Source organism: Sinocyclocheilus rhinocerous, unplaced genomic scaffold (genome assembly GCF_001515625.1).
Source record: "Sinocyclocheilus rhinocerous isolate Xijiao unplaced genomic scaffold, SAMN03320098_v1.1 scaffold308, whole genome shotgun sequence".
NCBI classification, from domain to species: domain Eukaryota; kingdom Metazoa; phylum Chordata; class Actinopteri; order Cypriniformes; family Cyprinidae; genus Sinocyclocheilus; species Sinocyclocheilus rhinocerous.
In genome coordinates this window covers 1,164,637-1,189,875 of record NW_015664994.1, presented here as the reverse complement: position 1 = coordinate 1,189,875, position 25,239 = coordinate 1,164,637, and the positions used below count along the sequence as shown (strand labels likewise).

The 25,239-nt window shown below is 36.7% G+C and overlaps 4 protein-coding genes across 9 annotated transcripts; 1 reads left to right on the top strand and 3 right to left on the bottom strand.

Annotated features, from left to right (window-relative positions):
- Nucleotides 1–1,684: 1,684 nt before the first annotated feature.
- Nucleotides 1,685–11,627, bottom strand: slc30a9 (solute carrier family 30 member 9). 5 transcript variants are annotated; one of them, XM_016541543.1, is made up of 19 exons: nt 11,510–11,627; nt 10,580–10,728; nt 10,206–10,397; nt 9,920–9,967; nt 9,707–9,806; nt 9,511–9,603; nt 9,078–9,160; nt 8,921–8,979; nt 8,613–8,680; nt 7,668–7,770; nt 7,468–7,523; nt 7,245–7,380; nt 6,630–6,669; nt 6,466–6,537; nt 6,236–6,343; nt 5,144–5,309; nt 4,736–4,865; nt 4,400–4,513; nt 1,685–3,167 (listed from the first exon to the last, which is right to left on the bottom strand). In XM_016541543.1, exons 2-19 carry the CDS (start codon nt 10,686–10,688, stop codon nt 3,123–3,125), a joined length of 1,722 nt encoding a protein of 573 aa, XP_016397029.1. In that variant the 5' UTR covers nt 10,689–10,728; nt 11,510–11,627; the 3' UTR covers nt 1,685–3,122. The 5 variants fall into 5 exon arrangements, with proteins under 5 accessions (XP_016397029.1, XP_016397030.1, XP_016397031.1 ...); XM_016541544.1 differs by having other exon boundaries at nt 10,580–10,725; XM_016541545.1 differs by lacking the exon at nt 11,510–11,627 and adding an exon at nt 11,231–11,341.
- A 612-nt stretch (nt 11,628–12,239) lies between these two features.
- On the bottom strand, nt 12,240–16,519 carry LOC107730647 (uncharacterized). The gene is given in 13 exon segments (XM_074560144.1): nt 12,240–12,290; nt 12,430–12,664; nt 12,666–12,681; nt 12,884–12,941; nt 13,031–13,129; nt 13,271–13,303; nt 13,917–14,034; nt 14,117–14,303; nt 14,507–14,622; nt 14,738–14,947; nt 15,099–15,160; nt 16,184–16,270; nt 16,499–16,519. Coding segments are annotated over 13 exon segments (1,293 nt in total).
- Nucleotides 16,520–17,924: 1,405 nt separating this feature from the next.
- LOC107730677 (glyoxylate reductase/hydroxypyruvate reductase-like) lies at nt 17,925–21,663 on the top strand. Its single transcript, XM_016541548.1, has 9 exons — nt 17,925–18,115; nt 18,484–18,614; nt 18,704–18,776; nt 18,910–19,026; nt 19,476–19,564; nt 19,865–19,966; nt 20,083–20,218; nt 20,417–20,547; nt 20,680–21,663. The coding sequence occupies exons 1-9, from the start codon at nt 18,033–18,035 to the stop codon at nt 20,799–20,801; spliced, it is 984 nt and encodes a 327-aa protein (XP_016397034.1). The 5' UTR covers nt 17,925–18,032; the 3' UTR covers nt 20,802–21,663.
- LOC107730678 (mitochondrial import receptor subunit TOM5 homolog) lies at nt 21,597–22,915 on the bottom strand. 2 transcript variants are annotated; one of them, XM_016541551.1, is made up of 3 exons: nt 22,708–22,915; nt 21,977–22,104; nt 21,597–21,677 (listed from the first exon to the last, which is right to left on the bottom strand). In XM_016541551.1, the coding sequence occupies exons 2-3, from the start codon at nt 22,095–22,097 to the stop codon at nt 21,643–21,645; spliced, it is 156 nt and encodes a 51-aa protein (XP_016397037.1). In that variant the 5' UTR covers nt 22,098–22,104; nt 22,708–22,915; the 3' UTR covers nt 21,597–21,642. The 2 variants fall into 2 exon arrangements, with proteins under 2 accessions (XP_016397037.1, XP_016397036.1); XM_016541550.1 differs by lacking the exon at nt 22,708–22,915 and having other exon boundaries at nt 21,977–22,231.
- Between the last annotated feature and the right edge of the window lie 2,324 nt (nt 22,916–25,239).

Below are 25,239 nucleotides of genomic sequence, written 5' to 3'. Positions count from 1 at the left end.
GATATATATTACGGTTAAACTCAAGCAATAAAGCAATATTAAAACAATATTTAGGTATTTTATATAACATCCGATATTAAATATCCGATACATTGTGAGCAAAACACAAATGTCTCGTGTTTGACTATTTACAAACAAAAAGCTCATTTAAAAAAGCGCGCGACGTATAAAAGCCACAGATTTCAATGAACCTCCGCAGAATCAGTGATTTATTTTGATATACAAGCATGTCAACGACAATGTCCATTTTTCTACAATCTGTCGAGTAAATCTTAGTCATCAGATCAAAAGAAAAAACACACTATACCTTCACAGAGAGATCAAACCCTCGTCGTGGGAGGAAATCCGATGTTCAGCCGCGGAGTCTCTACCTTTCTTCATGATCACCATCACGGATGCGCCACACGTTCCTGATGTCCCTGTCTCAAACCCTAGTGTCCTTCCTACCCAGACGGCGTTTTGGGAAACGTGGGGCGCAATCGAGTCAAATGCTCACAACGCGCTCGCAAATGTTGTCTAGGTAGGCTGCTCACCAGAATTTGAGCCACAGTCTGTGTACAATGTCCCTGCTGCTGTAGATGCATCATGTAGATGCACCGCAAACTGAAATCACGGCGGCCACTGACCATATATAATCCTTTATACTACATATTAGGTGTGCCAAATCTGTATGGTTCCATTATTTTGAGAAACCCTTTTGTATTTGTAGGTTGCAGCTCCAAAGTCCAGAAATATATCTGAGCCAATCAACAGACTAGGTTATTGATAAGTCTACTAGCCTTTATTTAAATCTACCTTTATTTGACCCTCTAACTCTAACACGTTCTATTCTATTTTAATTCTACTTCATCTATATTTATCTTCTTTTTTTATTAAAAAAAACAAAACAAAAACAAACAAACACTAGCTTTCTATTTTTTCTATTCTATCTACTTGTTTTTCTTTGTGTGTGTGCGTATATGTGCACTGTAAAAAAAAATCTGTGACATTTACGGTAAAATACCGGCAGCTGTGGTTGCCAGAACTTCACCGTAAAAAATATGGTAGCAACATTTTAGGTTTTACAGACTTAACTTAAATTCACAATAAAATACCGTATTTCATTAACTGATGTAATGTTAATAAACCAACATATTGAAGTGTTATCTGTTTTGAACCATTGTAATTCACTGATAACCACCAAAAACTGGTGGTGATGAGAAAGTCACATGATGAACCAAAGCTCATCACAAACAGCTTTTCTAGAGCTGAGGAGGGCAATTATTTTATATAGAAGGTGCACAGTCATTCACACAAACATTAAACCTCATCATGGTGACGCACATAAAACTGAGATAATGCAATAAACATTCATTTAACAACATTAGATGTAAAATTAAACCCTAATGTACACAACTGAAAGAAAAAATGTTATTTCAACAAAAAAAAACAAAATATGAAGCGTCATGCAGGGAATTCTGGGATATATATATATATATATATATATATGAAAAGAAACTTCAAAAGATTTCGAAAAAGATTTTCAAATTTTGAAATACAAAATGTTTTGTAACATTCTAACTGCATTTAATGTAACTTTTTATTAATTTAATTCATCATTTGTGGAATAAAAGCATTAATTCCTTAAAAAAAGGAAAAATCTGATATATTTTGTCAGTAAAAAAGACAAATATTCAGTGGTTTAATAAATTAATTGCAATTTATTCATCATGTTCTTCAGTAGCTCCAAACAGCTCAAATATTTAACCAAACAACAATCTGTCAAATAAACATATTTAAAATATATATTCTTAAAGCCTTTTCCAAAACTAATCTTTTAACTTCATCCATGTCTGACTGTTCCTAAGGGAAAATTTTGAAGCTCTGATTAAATTACAATGTTTAAAAACATTGCATAGGCTAGACGTCAGCAAAAGAGAGCATGTAACTACCACAAAATATACTGTTTGCATGTATACTGAGAGAATTTAAACGGACTGAATGCTTCTTTTTCAGATATCAAAATCAGAATGTTGTATTTTCAGTCGAGTATTATTTACAATGGGGAAAAAAAACACTTGGGTTAGTGTTCACAAACTAGGTTGGCAACTCAACAATGCCACCAATGACTTTAGAAACAGAGTTGTTTTTGGACATCTACAATTGCTTTCATTCAGTGACACAAAATTACAGCATAAACAGATGAACAGTCCCAAAAGCAGCATAATGACATTAGTACTTTTAGTATAGGAAGGATGTGAAGATCTGAGTAGTCTTCATCAGTTGAGGGGGCTGAGGTGGGCCATGGATACCTGTTGTTCTAAATTTGATTCTATGTTCTCTTATTACTGATAAATGTGGATATAATAAATCAATATAGTTTAGAACACACTTTTTTACTCTGTTATTAGTACTATTTTTTATCTATTTTGAATAAGTGGTAATTATAAAAGTTTTTTTTAAACCGATTTAAACATCAATTTAAACTGGACCTTTTTCTTTTTTTTTTTTGAAGTAGATTAAAACTGCTGTTAATTTTTGTAACTCACTCATGAATAATCAATAAATCAGCTTACTTCATTCAATGACAATGGCATTGTTTGAACACGCCATCATCTCTGTGCATTTAAAAAAAAACAGTGGAGTAACATGGGAAACTTTTACATATAATTTAAACCAGTGCTTTCATCTAGCAGAATGGACGCTTTACCCTTCAAGCTTACTATTTATGGTTATATCGTGGTGTTAATGCGAGAACTGTTGTAAAATATTAGTGTTTATGCTGCTTTGCATGCAAACTGTAAAATGAAATAAGACTGGTCCTTTTACAATCCATGGACATGATTTCAAAGCTCTGATGGTACAAACTACCACATATCTGAAAGCCATTGATTGTAAAATAATAATTTATTAGCCATGTCCAGATGGAGTCCTCTCTGATTTGGCTATGGTTCTGCTATTTTAACAGCTACTGAAACCATGCACAGGTTAGAGTGCTTGGTTGATGTGTGATAGGTGCATCATAAGACCTCAGCTGATTGGCTGGTTGGAAAGCATGGGGTGATCATGGTCGCTCGAGGTTTGATTAGTTTTCGTTTTCCTTCCACTCCATCCTGATCCCCATTCGGCAATGTGTCATGACATTATAAAATCTCCAGATCCACATGTCGCACCTCAGGATTACGTTGCTGTTGGAGATACAGAGCAGGAGTCAGTCAAGGAAAAATGAGGAATAGTAAGTACTAACTTGTTCTTAAAAACATTCAATTCGACAAAAAATGTAAACTTCAAAAAATGCTTTTGAACTTTCTCTTCACCAAAGAATCCTGAAAAAATGTATCATGGTTTCCACAAAATATTAAACTGTTTTAAATGTTGATAATAATAAATGTTAAAATGTTTTTTGAGCACCAGTGTACTGAAGGATCATGTGACACTGAAGACTGGAGCATTGGCTGCTGAAAATTCAGCTTTGCCATCACAGGAATAAATTACATGTTAAAATACATTAAGATTGAAAATATATTTTAAATCGTAACAATATTTAAAAATATTACTGTGTTTAGATCAAATAAATGCAGCCTATATGAGCAGAAGATATGTCTTTCAAAACAATAAAAAAGTCCTTACCAACCCCAAACTTTTAATGGCTACAAGTTTGTTTTGCGATTCGGCCCGAATCAGTTTTCTAAAGTGTTTTTGAAAAATCACTTACTCTGCCTTTAATGTATGATTTCGAAATAAATCTCCTTTTTGTAAATTCGGTTAATTCTAACAACATTAGAACAAAAATAACGTATATAAATTCAAATTTATATTGAATTTATTATATATAAAAAATTAAATATTATTGCATTTAACTTTCTCGCCATCTGCCATTACATCATATACAGTGTGAAAAAGCAATTACAGTGTTGTCTGCGAAACATCAAATCTGATTTTCCTTTTTCCAAAATTAAACAATGGAGAGTGAAACTGGAAGGTTTCACTTTGATTTATTTGAACAGTGGTGACCAAATAGCTGAACTGATTTCCTCTATGTGTGGCTTCAAACAATCATGAGTGTGGTATCTGCTGAAGGTATAGCTGAATTATTCTGACAGCTAACCTTACATCTTGCAGGTCAGTTTTACTGAAGGAGTGTCAGGATGGAGACACAGAGAGATTTGAATTACACATTCTTAAAAATAAAGGCTAAAAAAGAACCATTTATGGCTTGCCAAAGAACCTCTCAGTGAACAGTTCTTAAAGATACAAAAACAAAGCATTGTTTTCTTAGCGTAAAAAATATTTATATTTTATTTTTTTCCACTGTAAAGAACCTTTTGTACAATAGAAAGGTTCCATGTTTGTTAAAGGTTCTTCATAGAACCATAGACGCCAATTAAGAGCTTTTTATGAGTGTGATCTTATCAGATACCTTAAGTTCTTTCTCTAGACGGTCCACCTCTGCTCCTAAGGTGTCAATAATGTTCTCCCCATGCTTTAACATAAAGTTCTCCAGCTCCTCTGGCGTCTTCACCTGCTGAATGTCCTGCAGGCCAAACGCACACAATTTAGAAGCACAGATAGTTACACTATTAATATGTAGAGCTCCCAAAAAGATGATTCATCAGCAAAAACTACCATGAATTTGTTTGCTAATAGTGCTAATAGTTTAGTAACTTCTATGCAACCATGGATAGACTTGAAACGAACACTTGAGTCACGTCAGATGATCTACATCACAGCAGAAGCCTTGTCTCTCAGCACGTACACTGAGGATCTGTTCAATGTCTTGCTTCTCCAGGTATGAGCGTGTCACCACCCGCCCATCAAAGTCCACCTCCGCCTTGAAGCGCACTTTGCTCAGCCCCATATCTGTGGCTTTGACATCATGAATCGCCCTGGAGACAAAATGACCTGAAGTGAGGACATCAAATCTAATTTCATCAAAGCAAGAACAAGCACTGATGCAACTCTGTCTGAGCAAGCTTACGTGTCAGGATGTGATGCTTGCCTGAATTTGAAAAGCATTTGAAGCAGACTGCTTCTGCCTCCTTGTTAAAGTATTGTTATGAACTGTAAGATGGCAGCTTGTTTGCTGATGAAGCTCTTATTATGCAGACTGTGGGTACACGTAGAGGACACATACAGTGGAGAGAGGCAGGGACAAAGCACTGACCTGACAGCAGGGTCATTTTCTAGAAACTCTGTGAGCTTCTGCACATGCTCGGCCTGGATGGAGCGGCCCAGCAGAGCCTCTGTGTTAGTGTAGATGAGGAATGCAGACACTGTTCCTAACAGGGTGCCCACACCCAGAGAACCCAGACTGTCATAGTAGGGGTTACCTATGAAGGGGGAGAAAAAGAGAGGCATTAAATGCATTGAATGTCATGTTCAGTAAATAATGCGTGAGACTAATATGAGTGCAACCCAAATCAAAGGGGCCAGCTGACATACTGACAACTGAATATAGCATCTGCCATGAATAACACAACCCATGGTGTAATGGAAAAGGCGCAATGTGTTAGTACATGTTTTACATTTTTTAAATATTTTTATTTTTAATTAATTTAATTTTATATTTAATAATATTTCACAATTGTACTGTTTTTACTGTATTTTTTATCAAATATCGACTTGGAAGGTCATAAGACTCTTATTTCAAAAGAAAAAACCTTACTGATTGCAAACTTTTGAACTATAGTCTATGTGAATTAGTACACAGCAGTCTTTAATGGCACAATAGAGACCTCTAGTGGTACAACGAAAAGTGCTATTTCTTTTTTTTTTTTTAAGCCCTGCTATGTAAAATAACACTGCCTTTAGTTTCATGGTTGATTACACTTCAATAAAATACAACTGTAGTAAGCACCGGATAAAAAAACTGAGCTGAAACCGCCATCAGCACTGTTCTCAAGCATGAAAGCAGGTTTACTGAATAGAGCATTATCCAGATCTCTACGCAAATTTTCCACAAAGCCATGAAAACCACAGGGCAAGAGGAACAAGCTTCTGGACATCCGTAGGTGTTGACTTTGTGTTAGCACAGATGTATAGAGCTGGATTTACAAAGCTTAAAAAGAACATCAACTGCTCTTTACAAAGGGGATAAAGCTCAGTCCCATATGCTTATTAAACTTGACCCTGTAGTAGAGACCGCAGAAACAGGAAAGAAAAACAGTTAGCATTAAACAGGAGGGTCAGGTACAATGACACTTACTTTCCTGATGTCAAATGTATGATATATCATTCTTGCATTTATTTTAAATACCTGTAAGAGACGTTAGTCCCATACATCCAGCTGCCAGCACCACCCCGACCACAGCAGCAGCATCCTCCAACAGGACCACGTTAGTGCTGGGGTCTCGACTTTGCATCACTGTGGTACACAAACAAACAAACAAGAATTATCAAACTGATCATCTCCAAACTGTGTCAAAACTACAAATCACAATCAAATAACATAAAAGGCCAACAGAAGAGTTAACCAAAGATACATACCGTACTCATAAAAAGACAAGCCTTGTTTACGTGAACTCTTCTTGATCTCGTTAATGGCCACCAATAGTGTAGCTTTATGGGGAATCAGCAGACAGATGATATTAAAATAGTGACAGACCTTTCTGAATGTTATTGAAAATATGGCACAGGAAACCACATCTCACCTCCTTCAGATACCAGAGATCCTGCTAAAATACAATAAGCCTGCAAAAGACAATAAAAAAAAAACAGCTATACACAATTGTTCAAAAGTTTGATGTCAGTAAGACTTATTTATTCCAATTTTTATTCAGCAGGGACAGATTAAACTTATAGAACGTGACAGTAAAGGCATTTATAATGCTACAAAGATTTCTATTTCAAGTAAATGCTGCTCTTTTTTTTTTTTTAACTTTGTATTCATCAAAGAATCCTGAAAATAAATGTATCACATTTTCCACAAAAATATCAACCAGCACAGCTGTTTTCAAAAATGATAAGATGTTTCTTAAGCAGATAGCTTAAGATAGCATATTAAAATGATTTCTGAAGGATCACATGATGCTGAAGCTTGAAAATTCAGCTTTGCCATCATAGGAATAAATAAAATTTTGAAATATAGTCCAATAGAAACGGTAATACAAAATTGTAATATTTCACAATATTAGGATTTTTCTGTATATTTGATCATCTAATACAACCTTAAAATCTTACCAACACCAAACTTTCAAATGGTAATGTAACATCACAGACTTAATATTATTTTGTATATCTACAAGTTCTAACCCAGTGCTACTAACCCAGAGCAGTGATTCTATTGGCTGAGGGTGCAGGAGTCCCATAATGCCGTGATACCAGGACAAGCCAGCACCCATCATGAAGATTCCGACTCCGCTGATGAGAGAGGCGATGTAACGCATGTTGGAGAAGCCGTACCTTTAACAATACAGGACAGTTGGCTTAGACATGACCACATAACCAGAGGGCAACATGGAGGGATCAACCTGTATGAGCTGTACGTACGGATGGATGGCATCTGGGTTCCGGACAGACTGGCTGATGCCTAGTGCAAGAAGAGCCTGTGAAAGAGAGAGTATAAGAGATTAATTGAATGAATGAACAAGTATATATGTCTATGTTATTTATTTTTAAATCATACACCATCTTTTGTAGGCATGTCATTCAGGTCAAAGGTGGTTATACGGACATGAATGCCAACTTACCTGATTGCAGGTATCAGCCAGTGAGTGGATGGCTTCTGAAAACATACTGGCAGATCCTGTATAAACCCACGCCAACAGCTTGAAGAAAAAATTCAGTCCATTTCTGCAATTTTGAAAAAATTTAATTAGACATTTATATCTCCACATGATGCACAAATACACTGATGCTCAAAACAGTAATACAGAGTTCCCACACCTTGGTTAACTTAAAATTCAAGGACCTTTCAAGGACTTTCCAGGTCCAAAACCCTCAAATTCAAGGACTTAATGTGGGGACACATTTCAAGTGAGAGCAATTTACATCGTGTTACCTCATAAGATACATTGTTACAGTTTTATGTGTCAAACACAACTATGCAAAAAAGCATTTTTTTTGGCCATATGACAGAGATCTGATATTCTGTTTGTCGTATTTCTGTTTTGCATAAAACTGAAGAATATTCAGTACATCCTGTACTGTATTCTAAAATGATCTGATATTAACTTTTGCATGGATTTTATTGAAAAGAGCTTATGGCTCATGTAACCGTAAGTTTTAAGATATATGAATATGCTTTCACGTTTTTCTTGCCTCATGGGTTTACATTATCTTAACAAGCAAAGCAATTCAACATTAATTTCACGGTGCGTCTGTGAAACGTTGAAGTACCATCGTAGTAGTTTCGTCAACTTTCGTGCATGGGTGAACATCATGGCAACTACAACACAAAATACCTCACGCGGGAAACGCTTAACATAACGCGTAAATGCACCTAACTAACGTAAATCAAGCAAGCTAGTATACATAGGCCACGAAGTGTTGGCGAAATAACACATTAGCGGACCGGAGTGAATAATATGGAATTTTTCCAGTCAGGGTGGGTCAGGCCTCATGTGGGAGCACATGTCTTTTAACTCAATATCCTTAATCTAATAGCTAGATAGCATGAGGCTGGTAAAACTTACATGCATATAGCCACCATCACTACTTTTCCCGGCCCTTGTAGAAATGTCACTCTCTTCCTAGACCGAGGCTATAGGAGACAAAAATGATAAAAAACACAGGTAGCTAACTGTACTCATCGTTATGCTCTGCTTTGAGGTTGAATTAGGAGCAGCATGAAGATATGAATATGGAAAAAATGTCAAGAAAGGTACAATGGAAGAAAGAGACAGAAGAACCTGAGGAATATCATGAATCACGAGGACTGGTTACACCCAGGCACTAGTAACAAAACATAAAAATCATAGCAACAGGCTTGAACTTGTTTTACCTTTGTGTTCCCCCAGAAGTCTTTGTACTCCTTCAACAGCTTCTGATTTCTAAATATGTCTTATGAGAAAGAGAAAGACAAATGCTCATTTAGACAGCAGATGACATGAAAACATCAGAATGCAGATCATGCAGTAAATGAGGAGAGAATTACATACTTTCCTGGTATTCCCTTTCCACCTCCTTCCTGAGATTCCTCTCTCTAGCAAGTGCCTCTTGACTTCCCCATACATCCAGCGCTCTAAATCAAGACACCGAAACATGCTAATTGATCTCTCTACTCATAATTTCAGATCCTTGTGCATGATGCCCAAAGGTATATACAGTACACTACCATTGAAAAGGCTGAAGTCAGTACATTTTTATACTGTTTATGCTCATCAAGGCTGCAATTATTTGATCAAAAATACAGTAAAATATTTTTGCTTAATATTTTTGTGGAAACGGTCAGTATTTTTCGCTAAATAAAAAGTTCAGAAGAACAGCATTTATTTGGAATTTGATTTCTAGTAATAACTGTAAGTGTTAATGTAAATGTATCTTACTAACCCAAACTTTCGAATGGTAGTATAAGAAGACAGTTGTACATACTTTGCCTCCACATCTGATCGCAGGAAGACGGTGAAGGCTTCCGTGTCATCATGGGGACTACGTCGACTGATTTTTCTAAGCTGCTCAAGGTCACTTTGAACACACAAAAATGCATAGATTTAATGTAAACATGGTGGAAGGGCAGCAAACTGGATGACTACAAAGTGAACTACAAAGCTCTACTTCCTAAAGGTACCAGAGTTTGAGGCAGAACTCGTTCATAGCTCTGACTGCAGTGATGAAATTATTCTGGGTGTATTTGGTGCCATATTCCCTTTTTTTCAGGACAGCCCGTACTGAAAACACAAGAAACATGCAAGATAGTTCAAATACATAGAATCACGATATACAATTTTATTGGACCGAAAGGTGCTACAAAGTGTCTGTGTGTATAACAAGACTGCACTACCTTTCACTTGAATGCTCTGTGCTTTCATCAGACCTTGAGGTTTGGAACCTGAAATGCAAAAAAGAGACAAATTAATTGATTAAAATCCATTAACAGTTAGAATAAATCATAATTACCACACATACATTACATAATTTATAAATACATTTATAAAACACTGTTTATTTACATTTACTCAGAAAAACCTAAGAAACAAATGGTTTATAGAAATTAGCATAAAGAAGCACACTTTAGACATCATTCAAATGCCTATGAACAAACATCAAATAATGCTAAAAATCATTACCAGCTGATTTTGCAGAGGGCTGTGCAGCTTGTTCTTTCTCAGTGGGCTTTGGCTCTACAGGGCCTGCTGGAGAGCCGTCTTTATCACTGCCTGTTGTGGAACAGTTCTGAATCTGTGTCCACGTTAAGGAAGTGACTCTGGAATCGGGGAAGCTAAACCAGAGTTTGTGCACACCTTCTCCACTTTGCCAACCTATGGAGTATCACGACTCACAAGTTACGTAATCTGAATGATTTCTGGATCTAGTCTAGAATTATTAAAACTACCAATGTTGAGTGACAACATATGAAACACAAAATTAAATACACACATCCTCTAGTCTCTCAGTCCTTATGTTGACAAAACATGCAAATGACACTGCGTGAAGCTCTCACCAAAACATGGCTTTGCTATTTTAGAGGGTCTCTGAGATAAAGGGGCTCGTTGTAGCAGGTAGACCCGGCAGAGGACTTGCCATGGTCTGTGGGCCAAGCAGGGGAACATCCTCTCTGTGGCAAGTCCAGGAGAAACACACTGAATCCTGCTGGACATTTACAGTGCATTATGTTAGTAAATAGATGTCCCTGGATGTATGTGATAATCAACAACAATGAAACATATACAGTAAAAAAGGGGGAGAGTGGACTGGTCTACAAACATCAGATTAAGCCTATTAGAGCAACGTGATTGATCATGTGACCATCCACAAGAAATCTCTATGCACAAAACTCCACACATTACACAGGACTTTAATAGAACCTGTCTAAACAAATGTTGTCCACAATCATAGTGACAGTTCTATCTATCTATCTATCTATCTGTTGTTCCAACTATCCATCTATCAATCTATCCACCCATCTTATCTATCTCACATTTTGAACACTACATCAGCCAATTAGCTAAATGTGACAGTAAGTTCAAAGAGAACTACAGTTACATAAAACCGTTTTAATTCAGTAAAATTCAAAAGTAGGAAACATTTAAAACCAGTTCCGACAGTATAAACACTTGCATGCTTTTCTAGATCAGTTTAAGCGTAGAATTACCACCCAATGACATCGGTACCCGGCTTGATATCCTGACAACGCGTCCCCGAGCCAAGCAGCAGATGTTTTAACGTGCGACTGCTTTAATTTCGACCAGATTAAGTGAAGACTGCCGCTCTGAAAACAACACACTGCTAACTGAATCTGACTGCAGCCGGTGCTTTTCAGTTAGCTTAGCATGACAGCTACATCTTAGCAAGATGCTACAGTTGCTGAGGTAATTATAGACATATTACACACAGAAGCTGAAATACAGACAATCCGTTAGGTATTATTTACCTTTATGAAGCTCGATCCATTATTTACTAGTGGTGGGCGGCTAACTCAACACAGTCCATAACAAAATAGTACCAACACCGAAAGCAGTGAAGACGGAGAGCTCGCGAGATCATGAGTCATTGAACGAGAGCGCGTTAGTTTTTAGCAACAAATCGACCTTCCTTTAGCAACTTCCCCTGAAAATTAGTTGGCAACAGTGTTTGAAACTGCGCCCATCACTGGAGCAGTGCTGTTAAGATATCTATAAGACTATACAACTATTTAAAAGAGTCAAAATTGATCACGTTCTTAATTTGTGAAGTTTTAAACTAACATAATTATACATCCTATGCTGGTTGCTAAGTTGGTCTGACTCCTTATTTAAAAATAGGAAATTAAAGATTTGGTTTTGGAAATTCATCTCGGCCCAGTTTATAATAATAATAATTTTTTAACTTTTTAAACATTTAAGTACAAGAACAAAATGGTTTTAAGATGAGAAACATATACAGTAGTCATTAGTGTATATGTCCAGAATATACATTTAACACAAAAATAAGGATACATTCCTTGTGAATTTTAATGTAGCCTACAAAATAAATAAACATAAATAATAAAAAAAACATACAATTAAATTACAACAAAAACTGTATCTTTGAAACTTACACAGTACATTTGAATATACAAAGATGTATAAAGGAAAAACATTTTTCAACATATGTCTTGAAGACGTGAGCAAACTGTATTTTCGTCAGTCCCATTCAGAAAAGTTTTCAAGCTCTTGAAGCCACTGCTTCTCCACCTTCACAAAGAGAGATAACAAAACAGCTAGGATATGCATTGTACTGTATAGACATCTTTTTGTGATTGCGTTCTTCTGGGCTACATGTCAGATTGAACAAATGGCATACAGTATTCCCAATAATTTTAGAGTTATCCACCTGTTCATTTTTCAGTTTAGCCAGGCTCAGTGCTGAGGGTTTGTCTGTGATCATTCTGGTTGGCTGACTTTGAGGAATCTGTTTTGGGGACAGGGGATTTCTCTGGATGTTTGCTGCCTCAAAGACACTGTTCATGAAGGTGTCTGAATTCTCAGAGAACATCTCTGAACTTTGTCTCTTCTTGGGGATAAAGCTTGAGTATTGAAGGTCACAGTGAATCCTCTTAGAAGACAGTTGGTGGATTTTCAAACTCTAAAAAAGGATGAATCAACATCTTTCAAAATATAACAACCTCAGCCAACTCTATTAATGATTTCTGTGGCGCTTTAAAATCAATAACCCCCAAAAGACATGAAATGAGAACAATTATAGGCTAATGACAGAATTCCCAGAATCAGATAAGTTCTAGGAAGAATTATTGTATGAAGACTATTAAACTCACTCAAAAACGTACCTTCCTCCCAGGCCCCAGCCGTAAAGACTACTCTGTTAAGAGCTAACAGCCTCCACCACTTTGTGAGGACATTAAAATCACAAATGTTCAAAGACAAAATCATGAACACAGAAATGAAATAATCTGAAAGAAGCTTTGCAAAAGCACCTTTTCGTTACTACACACGCGCCTTGGAGCAAAGCGCCCATCCACAATGCTTTGAAGAGACTGTCATAGTGAGACACGTAACTCGCTGGTGCTCTTGACCTAAAACAAACCCAGTTTTAAATTTTTTTTACAACTTTCACAAGTAAGCACTGTTCTTAAGAATAAGAAGTGGAATGACACATAAAATAGGGTGTCTTGGGAGCCAGTATAAATGGGTAAAAAATGTCAAGAAAGTTACACAATGGGTATGACAGAATCCAACCTCTGCCTAGCCTAAAGTATACACAGAAAAGATGTATGGTTCAGTGGTCTATAAACAATGACTAATGGCTGTAGTGTCACTACATGTATATGTTCAAAAGTTTGAGGTCGGTAAGATTTTTTAAAATTGATTTTTGAAAAACGTCTCTTATGTTCACCATGGCTGCCTTTATTTGATAAAACAAAAGTAAAAACAATAGGTTTGTAAACTTTTATACAATGTAAAAAAATTAAATTAAAATTAAAATTTTTTTAAAATTAATTTTTAAACTATAGTTTATACCTGTGGTGGCAAAACTGAATTTTCAGCAGCCATTACTCCAGTCTTCAGTGTCACAATCCTTCAGAAATCATTCTAATATGCTGATTTGGTGCTCAAGACAATTTTTTTCATGTTTTTTTTCTGTTGTTCTTTTTTTTCAGTTTTCTCTGATGAATAGAAAGGTCAAAAGAACAGCATTTATTTGAAATAGAAAGCTTTTGTAACACTGTAAAAGTCTTTACTGTCTTTAATGTGTCAAAAATAAAATGATTAATTTCTTAAAACCATCTACTGACTCCCAAACTTTTGAATGGTAATTTAAGTAAACTTAATTTAAAAATGAAGTTAACAGAAGAATCTTACAACATGTCTTCACTGACATTCTTTCAGTGTGTTTTTCAGGGTTGACTGTAGAGTCACCCTCACTTGATCGCCATTGTACCAAAGAACTGCATCCAAGTGTCTCTCGAAAACCTCCTCACTGCCGACACATTTAAAAGCAGAATTTCAAAATATTATGACCCATCTCAAGATGTCTATATGATCGGGAAAGCAAATGTGACTCACTTATGAAGTCGGAGATCTGGGAGCGGAAAGGGTCAGAGTACTGAGCGAAAATGAAGACAGTCAGAGTCTGTTCAACAGCATGGCTCCATTCTGACTCAATGTTCTGCTGTACAGTATAACTACATCTTGTTTCCTGACTGTAGTCAGTTTCAAGAGAGAATTCTACATCAGAACACAGAGATCCTATAAAGAGAAAAGCCAGAATTAAATAATATATACACAAGCTGGAAAACTGTCTGAACAATTCTAGCCTCAAAGCCAACAGTGATTTGTAGCACAGTGCCCTTTATGCTTTGCAGCGAGGCTTTCATCCATAAAATTATAACACAGTGAGGGAATTTACTCTTAGTATCCCCAATTTCTCCCCATTTAGTCCTATAATTTACCCTGGATGCTTTGTGCTCCCATACAACAGACTCTAGAAAGGCCGAGATCTGCCCAGGAGAGTGAAGTCTGGAGGAAACTCGTCTGTGTTTGTTGCATTAAAGGCATGGACTGTACACTAACATGTGTACTGAATGTTAAGGAAAACACAGCTTTGGAATCACAATTAAGACAGGGCAGATAGCCTAAAATCATGCATGCTCTTAAATTGTAATAACGATATTTATGTGAACATTACAAAGGATATCCGTATGCATGAGAGACGAGTGGGCCAGTTGGAATACTGATCCATACAGGGTGCAGGTGTTGCCATGGTAACCATGTTCATTTCCCCACACAGTCCAGCCTCTATTGTGTCGGTGGGAAGCACACAGCTCAGTGTGTCTCCCAATACTGGGTGCATTTGTGGACAGGACGGGAGACACCGTACAGAGAATGGACTCCTTCGTAATAAAATCACAGAAATAAGATGTGCAAAGACAAACAAAATGCAAGTAGAGATATTTAGTATGTTAAAACTGAATGACCAATCTGGGGTGTTGATTCTGCTTGCCAATAAGCTGTTCTATTTAATACAAATTTGCAGGAACTGACTGTCCGTATTTGGCAGTGTCTATAGTAATGCTGTGATCCATCACTGAAACTTTACTTCCTGTCTCTCCACAATAAAAGAGCAAATAAGGACAATTACACCCAAACTGTTTTTAAAAATAAAAAAGAGTGGGTTTAATAAGTAGACCTGTAACATATCATTACTTGCAGAGAAGAATAAGAGCAACAAATGTATAAAAAACAAGTTTATTTAATCATAGCGCCACCAGCTGGCAGCAGGAAGTTTGGCGCATATAAATGACTTTGACATATTCCTCTTATATTTACCACTTTAAATGCATATTGCCCACTCTTTGCTCTTTTCCAAAAGCCACCGGGTGGCGGTGAGCCCGGGTGCGAGGGCCCTTTCATCGCTGCTTGCAGCTTTAATTATTATTATAATTTACACTATACCATTCAAAAGTTTGGGGTCAATAAGATTATATTATAATTTTTTTTATATTTTCAAATATCATTTTAAAACAAGTCATTATTTCAGTCTAAATTGTCACAGAAATCATCCTGCAGAAATCATTCTAATGTGCTGATTTGGTGCTCAAGAAACATTTCTTACTGCTATCAATACTGAAAACAGGTGTGCTGCATAATATTTTTGTGGAAACCATGATTCTTTTTCCAGGATTCTTTGATGAACAGAATGTCTAAAGGAACAGTATTTCTTTGAAATAGCAATCTTTTGTAGTTTGATAAATGTCCTTACAATTTAAGGTGTTCATTCTGAATAGAAGTCTTAATTTCCCAAAACGTTTGAAAGGCAGTGTATAAATTTATTTAGACAACCTGAACATTTGTTCGTGTGTAGTTTAATCTATGTCCTAATCTAAAATCTAAAATAGATGAAAATGCAGAATCAGACCTTCACATGAGGAGAGAGAATAATAGTTTCACTCACAATTAATTAAAAATTCTAAATATGCAACAGTATTATCACAAATACATTTATAAAACATTACATAACTCACCTTAATGGTGAAAGTTTTGGTTTATTTCAGTGCAACTGCAGGAAATTATCAGTATTGCTATTGTTATTGTCCAATAGTTTGAAATATGCACTGCACTGGTCTCACCTGCGCATGAACCAGACTCAGTCTGTGCAGAAATTTTTGGATCTTTGACCGTTCAGCCTCCACTGACTGACTAGTAGCCTTTTCAACCTTTTAAAAATTAAGATAAAACTAATTATACAAAATATGTGAAAACATATGAAACATATAAGCACAATATCAGAATTAAACACAAATGAATTTTGTCAAACACAAATTTCCTGGTAGATTCTTCAGTCAGGAGGCAATCCCATGGAAAGAATAGGTAAAAAACAAAGACCCAAAATTGGCAGTAAACCTCTGAAGCTCTTCCTGATGAATACACTCATAAGCTGGGACCTCTAAAGAAAGCTTGTCCATGGCCTCTGAAAAAGAAACACAGAAGATACAAGGTGAATCTGAACATATGCAAAATTACAATCAATAGTGTTTAGGCTAGTACGTTACACACACCACTGATCTATATAAAGACTGTTCTCTATTATAGATCAGTGGGACACATTCACCTTTCAAAGCATATGGCAAGCCGTTTTATCTTAAAATAATAAAGTGTTACGCGTCGTAATTGCATTTTTACTAGTAAGAACTGAATTAGAGAGCTCTCTAGTTGGTATTGTTACTAGTAAGAATGTAATTGCAGAGCTCTCTAATTCAATTCTTAAAAAAACAAAAAACAAACACTAGCTTTCTATTTTTTTCTATTCTATCTACTTGTTTTTCTTTGTGTGTGTGTGTGTGTATGTGTGTGTGTATAATATATATATATATATATATATATATATATACACCTTGCTACGTGTACTGCGTTAGGCTAACCGAGACTTGTCATTTGCACTTATATATTGTTGCTCTTTTGTTAGTTTTGACTGCTTTTATTGTCCTCATTTGTAAGTCGCTTTGGATAAAAGCGTCTGCTAAATGACTAAATGTAAATTTTGAATTTACAATTCAATTTATAATTTTTTAATTCAATTCTTACTAGTAAGAATGTAATTGCAGAGCTCTCTAATTAAATTAGAGAGCTCTCTTATTGTATTTATAACTAGTTAAAATAGATTTAGAGAGCTCTCTAATTGGCATTGTTACTAGTAAGAATTTAATTGTAGAGCTCTCTAATTGAATTGCTACTAGTAAAAATGCAATTACGACGAGTAACGCTTGGAATATTTTAAGCTAAAACGGCTTGCCATAAAAGCAGACTTAGACATTTTGTTACACCAAGCACCAGCAGCAGACACTGTGAATGACAACATTTGTCATGATGAATGAAATATTCACAAAGCATGACGTCAGTAATTTATACATTTTACAGAATTAAATACTGACGAGTAAATCAGCATTAGTTTAGTTTGTTCGTGTTTTACCGGTTAAAATCGCGAGATTCAGATAGCGCGGTCATGACAACCAACAGACCCCCTGACCGTTTACACTCACCACACTCCCGATGAACTAAAGCCAATAAACACCTAAAAACCTGCAGTTAAGTACAGTTAACACAGTCATACGAGCAAAATATGTAAAATGCAGATACAGGTAAATAAACCCTGAATAAAATACATTTTCAATCAAACAAACAAAACACATTTGGCGTTAAAAACACAATATTGAATGTACCTGTCGTAATTTACAGTACATTTTCAATCCCAATCAAAGCTTCGTCAGAAAGGCCCTCAGAAAAGCGAGCAACCGCAGTTGCGCTGTCCATCCGCTCCACTAGATGGCGCGAAAGCCTGCTGAAAGAGACACCTTACCGCACTGTCACCTACTTTTTAGTGCTACCACCCCATGTAAATAGGGAAGCGTATGTGGATTTCTGTTGTTGTCATTTTCGTAGTGAAATATATCAGATCCGTTTCACCTTTAATTGTACAGGATGAGCGCGCAGCAGATGCTGAAAGTGTTCGTCACGAGACGCATTCCGCAGGAGGGCATGAAAATACTCCAAAAAGCCGGGATGTACGAAACTTTCTATGATCTCGTATGCATGCATTATACAATGTCTGAGATGCTTTCCCTGGAGTGTTAATGAGATGAAGTAGCTCGTATCAAAACTACGGTGGCTAAGGTTTTCATTAACAGCATGTGTAAACCTCAAGGAGCTTCGGAGGCAGATACAGTTTGGCTTCACTCCTGCATTTAAAGTTTCACCAGTGACCTTGTAGCATGCCGACAGTCTCACACTGTTAGGTCACGAGCTTTATTGCATGCTTTGTTATTTTACATTAAATGTAGCAGAACAAAATGTAAATTATTGCAAACAACTTGCACACATTTTATCAGCAGTTTTTGTTTATTAAATGCCTCTTGTTATGAATTATGTGCAGGTGTAATTTGTCAGTGTGGGACTCGGATGAGCCTGTGCCCAGGGCAGAGCTCCTGAAGGGGGTGGCAGGTGCTCATGGGCTTCTCTGTTTACTCTCAGACAAAATTGATGCTGAGGTCTTGGATGCGGCTGGTAAGGCAAATCTCTATTTACGCTTTAGAACAACTGCAGGTGAAGATACTGATTTGGTAATACTGACAATACACATTAAATGTTCTCAGGACCCAACTTGAAAGTGATCAGCACTCTCTCTGTGGGATTTGACCATCTTGCCATAGATGAGATAAAGAAACGGTAAGTTTGCATTTCTGTAAGCAATTAGATTTGACCCCAGAAAGTGAGAAAATGGACAGTGGATCGATTATGATGGATCACAGTCAGGATGTTTATATAATTTAAACACATGTACTATCTTTCTTTGCCCCAGAGGCATAAGAGTTGGCTACACTCCTGATGTTTTGACAGATGCTACTGCTGAGCTGACTGTGGCTCTGCTCTTGGCCACTTGCCGACGTCTTCCCGAGGGTGTAGAGGAGGTGAAAAAGTCAGTCCAACACCTTTTCTAATACATTGTGTCATATATCACAGCTTTGTAGTATCAATTCCAAATGTTCAACAATCTTAAAGGGATAGTCCATCCAAAAATGAAAATTCTTGTCATCATTTATGCACTTTCTCCTGAGGAACACAGAAGATATTCTGAAGAATGTTGGTAACTAAACGGTTTTGCTTCCTCTTGACTTCCATTGTTTGGGCAAAACATAATGTAAGTCAATGGAAACTTAAACAGTTTGGTTACCAATGTTACTTGAAATATCTTCTTTTGTGATCCTCAGAAGAAAAAAAAGACATAAGGGTGAGTAAATGATGGCAGAATTTTCATTTTTGGGTGGACTATCCCTTTAATGTTTAGTAAGCATAATCTTTAAAAACAAAGAGTCATTACCCCTGTAATATCTGTTTTTTTGGCATATAATTTCCCATCTCTCTCAGTGGCGGCTGGAGTACATGGAAACCTCTGTGGCTGTGTGGTTATGGTCTTTCGGGCAGTACTGTTGGGGTGATTGGTTTGGGCCGCATAGGTACAGTTATGAATTATTCATTTTTTCTCTCTCTACCATAAATAAGCTACCTATGCATCTGCTCTATTATGTACACCATCTGTTCTTTTAATGAAGTGACAAATTCAATGACAATCATAGTGAAAACAAGTCACTTTACAAATAAGCACCCTGTTACCATATGTAACGTGATCTCTCTGGATAATTGAATATGTCGTCCAATTTATGCTGTTAAAACAATGAAGGTGAATTGTTTAGACATTATCATTATAGAGAGAATTACATTGGCTCTAATAGATTTGTTTAATTGGTGATTTGTAGGTTTGGCCATTGCAAGGCGACTAAAGCCTTTTGGAGTGAAGAGACTGCTGTACACAGGCAGACAACCCAAACCTCAGGCTCAAGAGATTGATGGGGAATATGGTAAGAAAAGACAAGAAATTGCTTGATGCAACTCAATATATGAATACAGATGGAATAAAACTATTCAGAGGGCATATGAAGATTGTATGATTGCCTCTTTTATTATCTCCACTCAGTGCCTTTAGACACTCTGGTGAGAGGGAGTGATTTTGTGGTGGTATCTTGTTCTTTGACTCCTGACACTCAAGGCCTTTGTGACAAAACCTTCTTCAGCAAGATGAAGAAAACGTCAATCTTCATCAACACCAGCAGGTAAAACACACTTGTTAAAGCAGAGCAGCAGTGGAACATGTTTGATTCTTTACTGCTATATTTGACCCATATTTGTCAAGAACATTACAGTTCTTCTGTAGACTGGCTCTTCTTTTTTTCTTTTAATCTGCTCTGCAGATATATCGATTTTTCAAATCAATACTAAAGTGAAAAAATACTTTATTCTCCTTTCTCTAGAGGGGCGGTTGTGAATCAAGAGGACTTGTTTGGAGCCCTCAGCAGTGGTCAGATTGCAGCAGCGGGGCTTGATGTTACAACCCCTGAACCTCTGCCCACCGACCACCCACTGCTGACCCTTAAAAACTGTGGTGAGTGAAAAGCAGCTTTTAAATCTCACTAGTGCTCTTGTACATTGTAAATCCACTTCAATACAGTGTGATTTTTTGCCAATGAAAAGCCATGTAATAGTAATCTAACTCAAGTCTTGCTTTGTCTTACAGTGGTTCTCCCTCATATCGGCAGTGCCACCTACTCCACACGTGGTGTCATGAGCGAACTGACGGCAAACAACTTGCTGGCAGGCCTGACGGGCTCTGAAATGCCCAGTGAGCTGAAACTGTAGTGCTCTGGAATTTAGATGCCATATGTCATTATATGAATGGAAAAGTCAGTAGCATACATCTAACCATTAAATCCACTGCATTAACTAGATGAGATTAGAAGGGATAAAACATGTATTAAAATCATCTCACATGGTTAATTTTGATCATGACTGGAACGAGATGACAATTTGATATGCTAAACATGCACATTTGTTCTACTGTGATATTGCACATTCAAAGTCAACACTCAAACGTCCTTTTACACTCCAAGCTGAAGTAGAATGAATGTTATAGGTATTTAATTTGTAACAATAAAGGATTAATTGAAAATTCCTGTATTTGACATCTCTTGGCGAAGCAGTTTTTGTTAAAGAAATAGTTAAACCACATTTTCTAAACACCAGGATTTGAATGTAATGTGAAATGTCATAGTCATTACATAAATTGTCCGTAGCATGTTTAGCTTTTACCCTCATAACACAGTATAATGAATCCAAATGTATCAATGGGTACTGGGATTTTAAATTTACATTAAAGCAAAGTAAATGTTATAAATCCAATCGAAGTTTTAGTCTCAACAACTCTGTCAATGGGAATAATTGATGAAAGATTTATTGCTTAGACCATTGTGAACATGACAACATTTTGGTAGACAATATACAAATCTTGTTTGCCATAGTTTTCAACTGAGATTGGATGAGAACAAATCAAGTACATTCAATTGCATCCAGTAAAAAAATATTAAATAAAATAAATGATACAAAGTTACATCATCTCTTCATTAACTGCCTTGGTAAGTGACTGTACAGCGGAGTCCTCCATGCTCATCTGGCAGGGAATGTTTCTGTTCATGGTGAAGTTTCATATGCTGTCCAGCTTCTTCAAAACATAGGGTGCTGAAAAACAAAAAGCCACTTATTTTCAACCAACATAAACCTTTTGATTGACATTAAGAGACGTTGCTCTGTTTGACACAGAGTTGAATAAGCTCTAACTATACACTGTCTCTAACTTTAAAGGTGACCTCTATCATTCATAGCCATGGAGACCCCATTAAATGCTGAATAGATCATCAATCAACACAACTCACATTGTGCATCGTGAAAAATAATTAATAAATAATTCCAGTTTTAAACCGATCACACGTGCACATCTGATCTAACCTGCTACACGCATGAAGCGCCTGGATACTCACTGACTCGCAGAAGCGCAACATAAATCAAAAAGTTGCGAACAGACGTGATGACATCCTCGCGCATTTTTTTCTTCGTCTCCTCCGGGTCCATCTTTGGCCCAAGTCCCTCAATTTTAAACATGTTTAAACTGGAATCGAGGATTATATGTGCCTCAAACGATCACTCCAAGCCACATTCAATCCAAAAGGCATGCGAAAAGGAAAATACGTCACGTCGGACCTGCTTCTAGGACCCCCGCTATTAGCCAGCTACTTTGTGCCTGATAGTAAGTCGTGTATTATCACGATCAATACATAATTAAAAATAATGCGTTCCTAATATAATAACATTTTATGATACTTCAAGATGCATATATACTACGAATTATTAATATATATTTTAGAAAACGCATTTAAAATGTGTCATTTTAGTCAGGCAATATTAAAAATAACACTTTTTTTTTGTCACGGCTCAGTGTTTTGATTTTTGGTGCGTGTTTGCTGTGAATCGCCTCTATCTGTGTGTAGCCTACTAAATAATGTGATTGATTAATTGTTGATTTTAATTCTTTTTATACAGACATTATCACATATATCATGGCTTTTAGTATTTAGTATCCTGTGGCACTGAATCATTTTTAAAAGCACAAAAATTGTAGCTGCATGTAATTTACATAAAAAGTCCACATTAGTGTATTTAGTGAATCATGGAGCACAATGGACTCCAGTCCAGTAACGCTTGTCAGACGCACCTGAAATGTATTAATGGATTCACTGAGACGTCGCCCGTCTGTTTACCCAGTAAACGTAAACGAAATGATGTGAATACTGTAAATGGCCACGAAGAGGATGGTCCTAAAGGGTTTCCTTCCAAAGAGAGCTTGAGGAAACTTAAGTATGGCTCTTGGCAGGGCTCAATCTATAGGTGCAGTAGTGATGGGCAAATGAAGCCTCATGAAGCACCGAGGCTTTCCTCTGACTGTTTCGGGAAAAGATTCAAAGCTTCGCGAGTGTCAAAAATAGAATTGACCATCTGGTGGTCAATAAAAAATATAGCCAAAAGCCTGTGAAAATGGCTGGGTATTTCTGGGTACAAAAAATAAGATGAGCTTTAAATGGAATTTTAATCTTTGGCATTAAGTAAAATTTTAATTTAATATAGACCTGACAATAATGATTGAAATGACTTTCAATCACCCATTCAATCTAAAATGTCCACTTCAGTGCATGTTGTAAATGTCAATATAGTCTGTTAATCTTTTAACAATTTAATGTAATTATTTCTAAATAATGTAAATAATAAGAATGTTATCTAGTACACGGACAAGTGTAGTGTTCAAACGCAAACAAAAGCTTTCACGATACTTGCGTTGACATAATGGTCTAAAACAGGTGTAGTTCATCTCTTTGAACACTAGACTGCAGCGTAACACAAGGCATCTCCCATGATGCTTAAACTGCGCGGTTAACCTAAACATGAAATGAAGTCTGGATATGAAACCACATGTGTGGCACACAGTGCACCTTGTAGTACACACGCTATATAAATAAAAGACAAAAAAGAAAAGAATCCCCTTCACTTGTTTGTTGTTATTGCTTTGAGAGGAAACTCTCCACACAAATGTCTAATGTTATCAAGCTGGGCCTATGTTTACTTAACTTTAACATATCTACCACAAAGGGTATTTTTCTAGGCCCTAACTCCACTCAGGTGGGACTGAAAGCAGTACGCACGCTTCATTGATGACAGCAGACACCCGTGTGCCTCCTGTGAGGATAGAGTAGCTTTCTGTCGCAGACAGCTAGAGCTCTCTCATCCTCCGTTTCAGCTGGCAAGGGGCATTGGACAGCCCTAACCCTGAGTTTCTTCCTTTCTAACTGAGAATCTGATTAAATGAGGCCTGGTTGGCTCTGACAGATACCGAGTGCTGGGGTGGTGATGAGAAAATTAGCTCGTTATCACCACCTGAGAGAGTGAGTCAGCATGTTTAGTGGGGATGAGATTTGCTCATTTCAAAAGCTTCTACGTCGTAACTGACCTAACTAAGATTTTGCACAAACATTCGATTAGGGTACGTTGAGTTAAATTGAGATGTAAATCATTTTGAATTTAACTATACCTATGCCTATATTTATCCAGCTAATACACCATTAAAGAGGATATTGCTATTGTGATAATGGCAATTATTATGATAACAGCTTGGACATCTATGGCAACATGCGTTTATGGTTTCTCAGTCTGCGGTCTCACACTTTGGTTAGTTGCACATAAGGGAATACTAACAATTTCTGTTTTTCTTTGTCCTTGAACTCAGTGATAAAAAGCAGTGTATGAACTAAAACTTACTTAGTCATATAAACATGTTAATTTAAAGTTTAAATGGCTGAATTCAGAATTGCTTACCAGTGTACTTCAAAGAGGTTTAACAGAAAATCATGATGTTAGTGTTTATAATATCTTAGTCGCATTTAGCAGATTAGAGCTGGGTGATAATACAGTTTACATATACAACAATACAAGCAAGCAATCGGTTGGGATTTGATATACAGAATACATAATTTTACATGGGTATACTGTATGCATATAAAGATGGCTATATTTATACTGTGGGTATATGAAAGAATCACCCCCCTTTAAAATAATCAAATTTTGTTGCTTTGCAGCCTGAAATGAAGACGGACACAGTTTTTGTTTTATCCAGCTGTATTTACTCAGTGCAACTTAGGCCATGTCCACACGTACACAGGTATTTTTATAAACGGAGTTTTTCCTTCTTTCGTTTAAAAAAAAATCTCCATCCACATGAAAACGCAAACGCATGCTATAAAGCACTGTCAAGAGCATGCCAAACCAACAGGTGGCGATATAATCTCAACCGTAAAGCCATGTTGGCCAATCAGAAGCCTGAAAAAGTCTCCAGTAGGCGAAGATAACAGCGCAGGCTCCGACGTCACAAGCCAAAAACAGGAACGGCCTAACCGCGTAGAAAAAGCTGTGGTTTTAAAAATAACCACGTTCGTGTGGACAGGGCCTTATAACATCCAAGTGAAAGATATAACACCAACATGTCAGAAAAAAATAAAAAACCAGAGGACCAAAGGATCACCCCCTCCTAAAAATGACTTGTGAACTCAATCAGGTGTAGCTAATCATCTTCTCAATGGCACACAAAACCATTTGACTTTCAACTCTAATCAGCTGTGGCCATTTTGATTAGCTCGGCATGAAAAGAGCTTTCCTGGAGCATTTCAGTCCTTGGTAGTGCAACTGAAGCAAACAATCA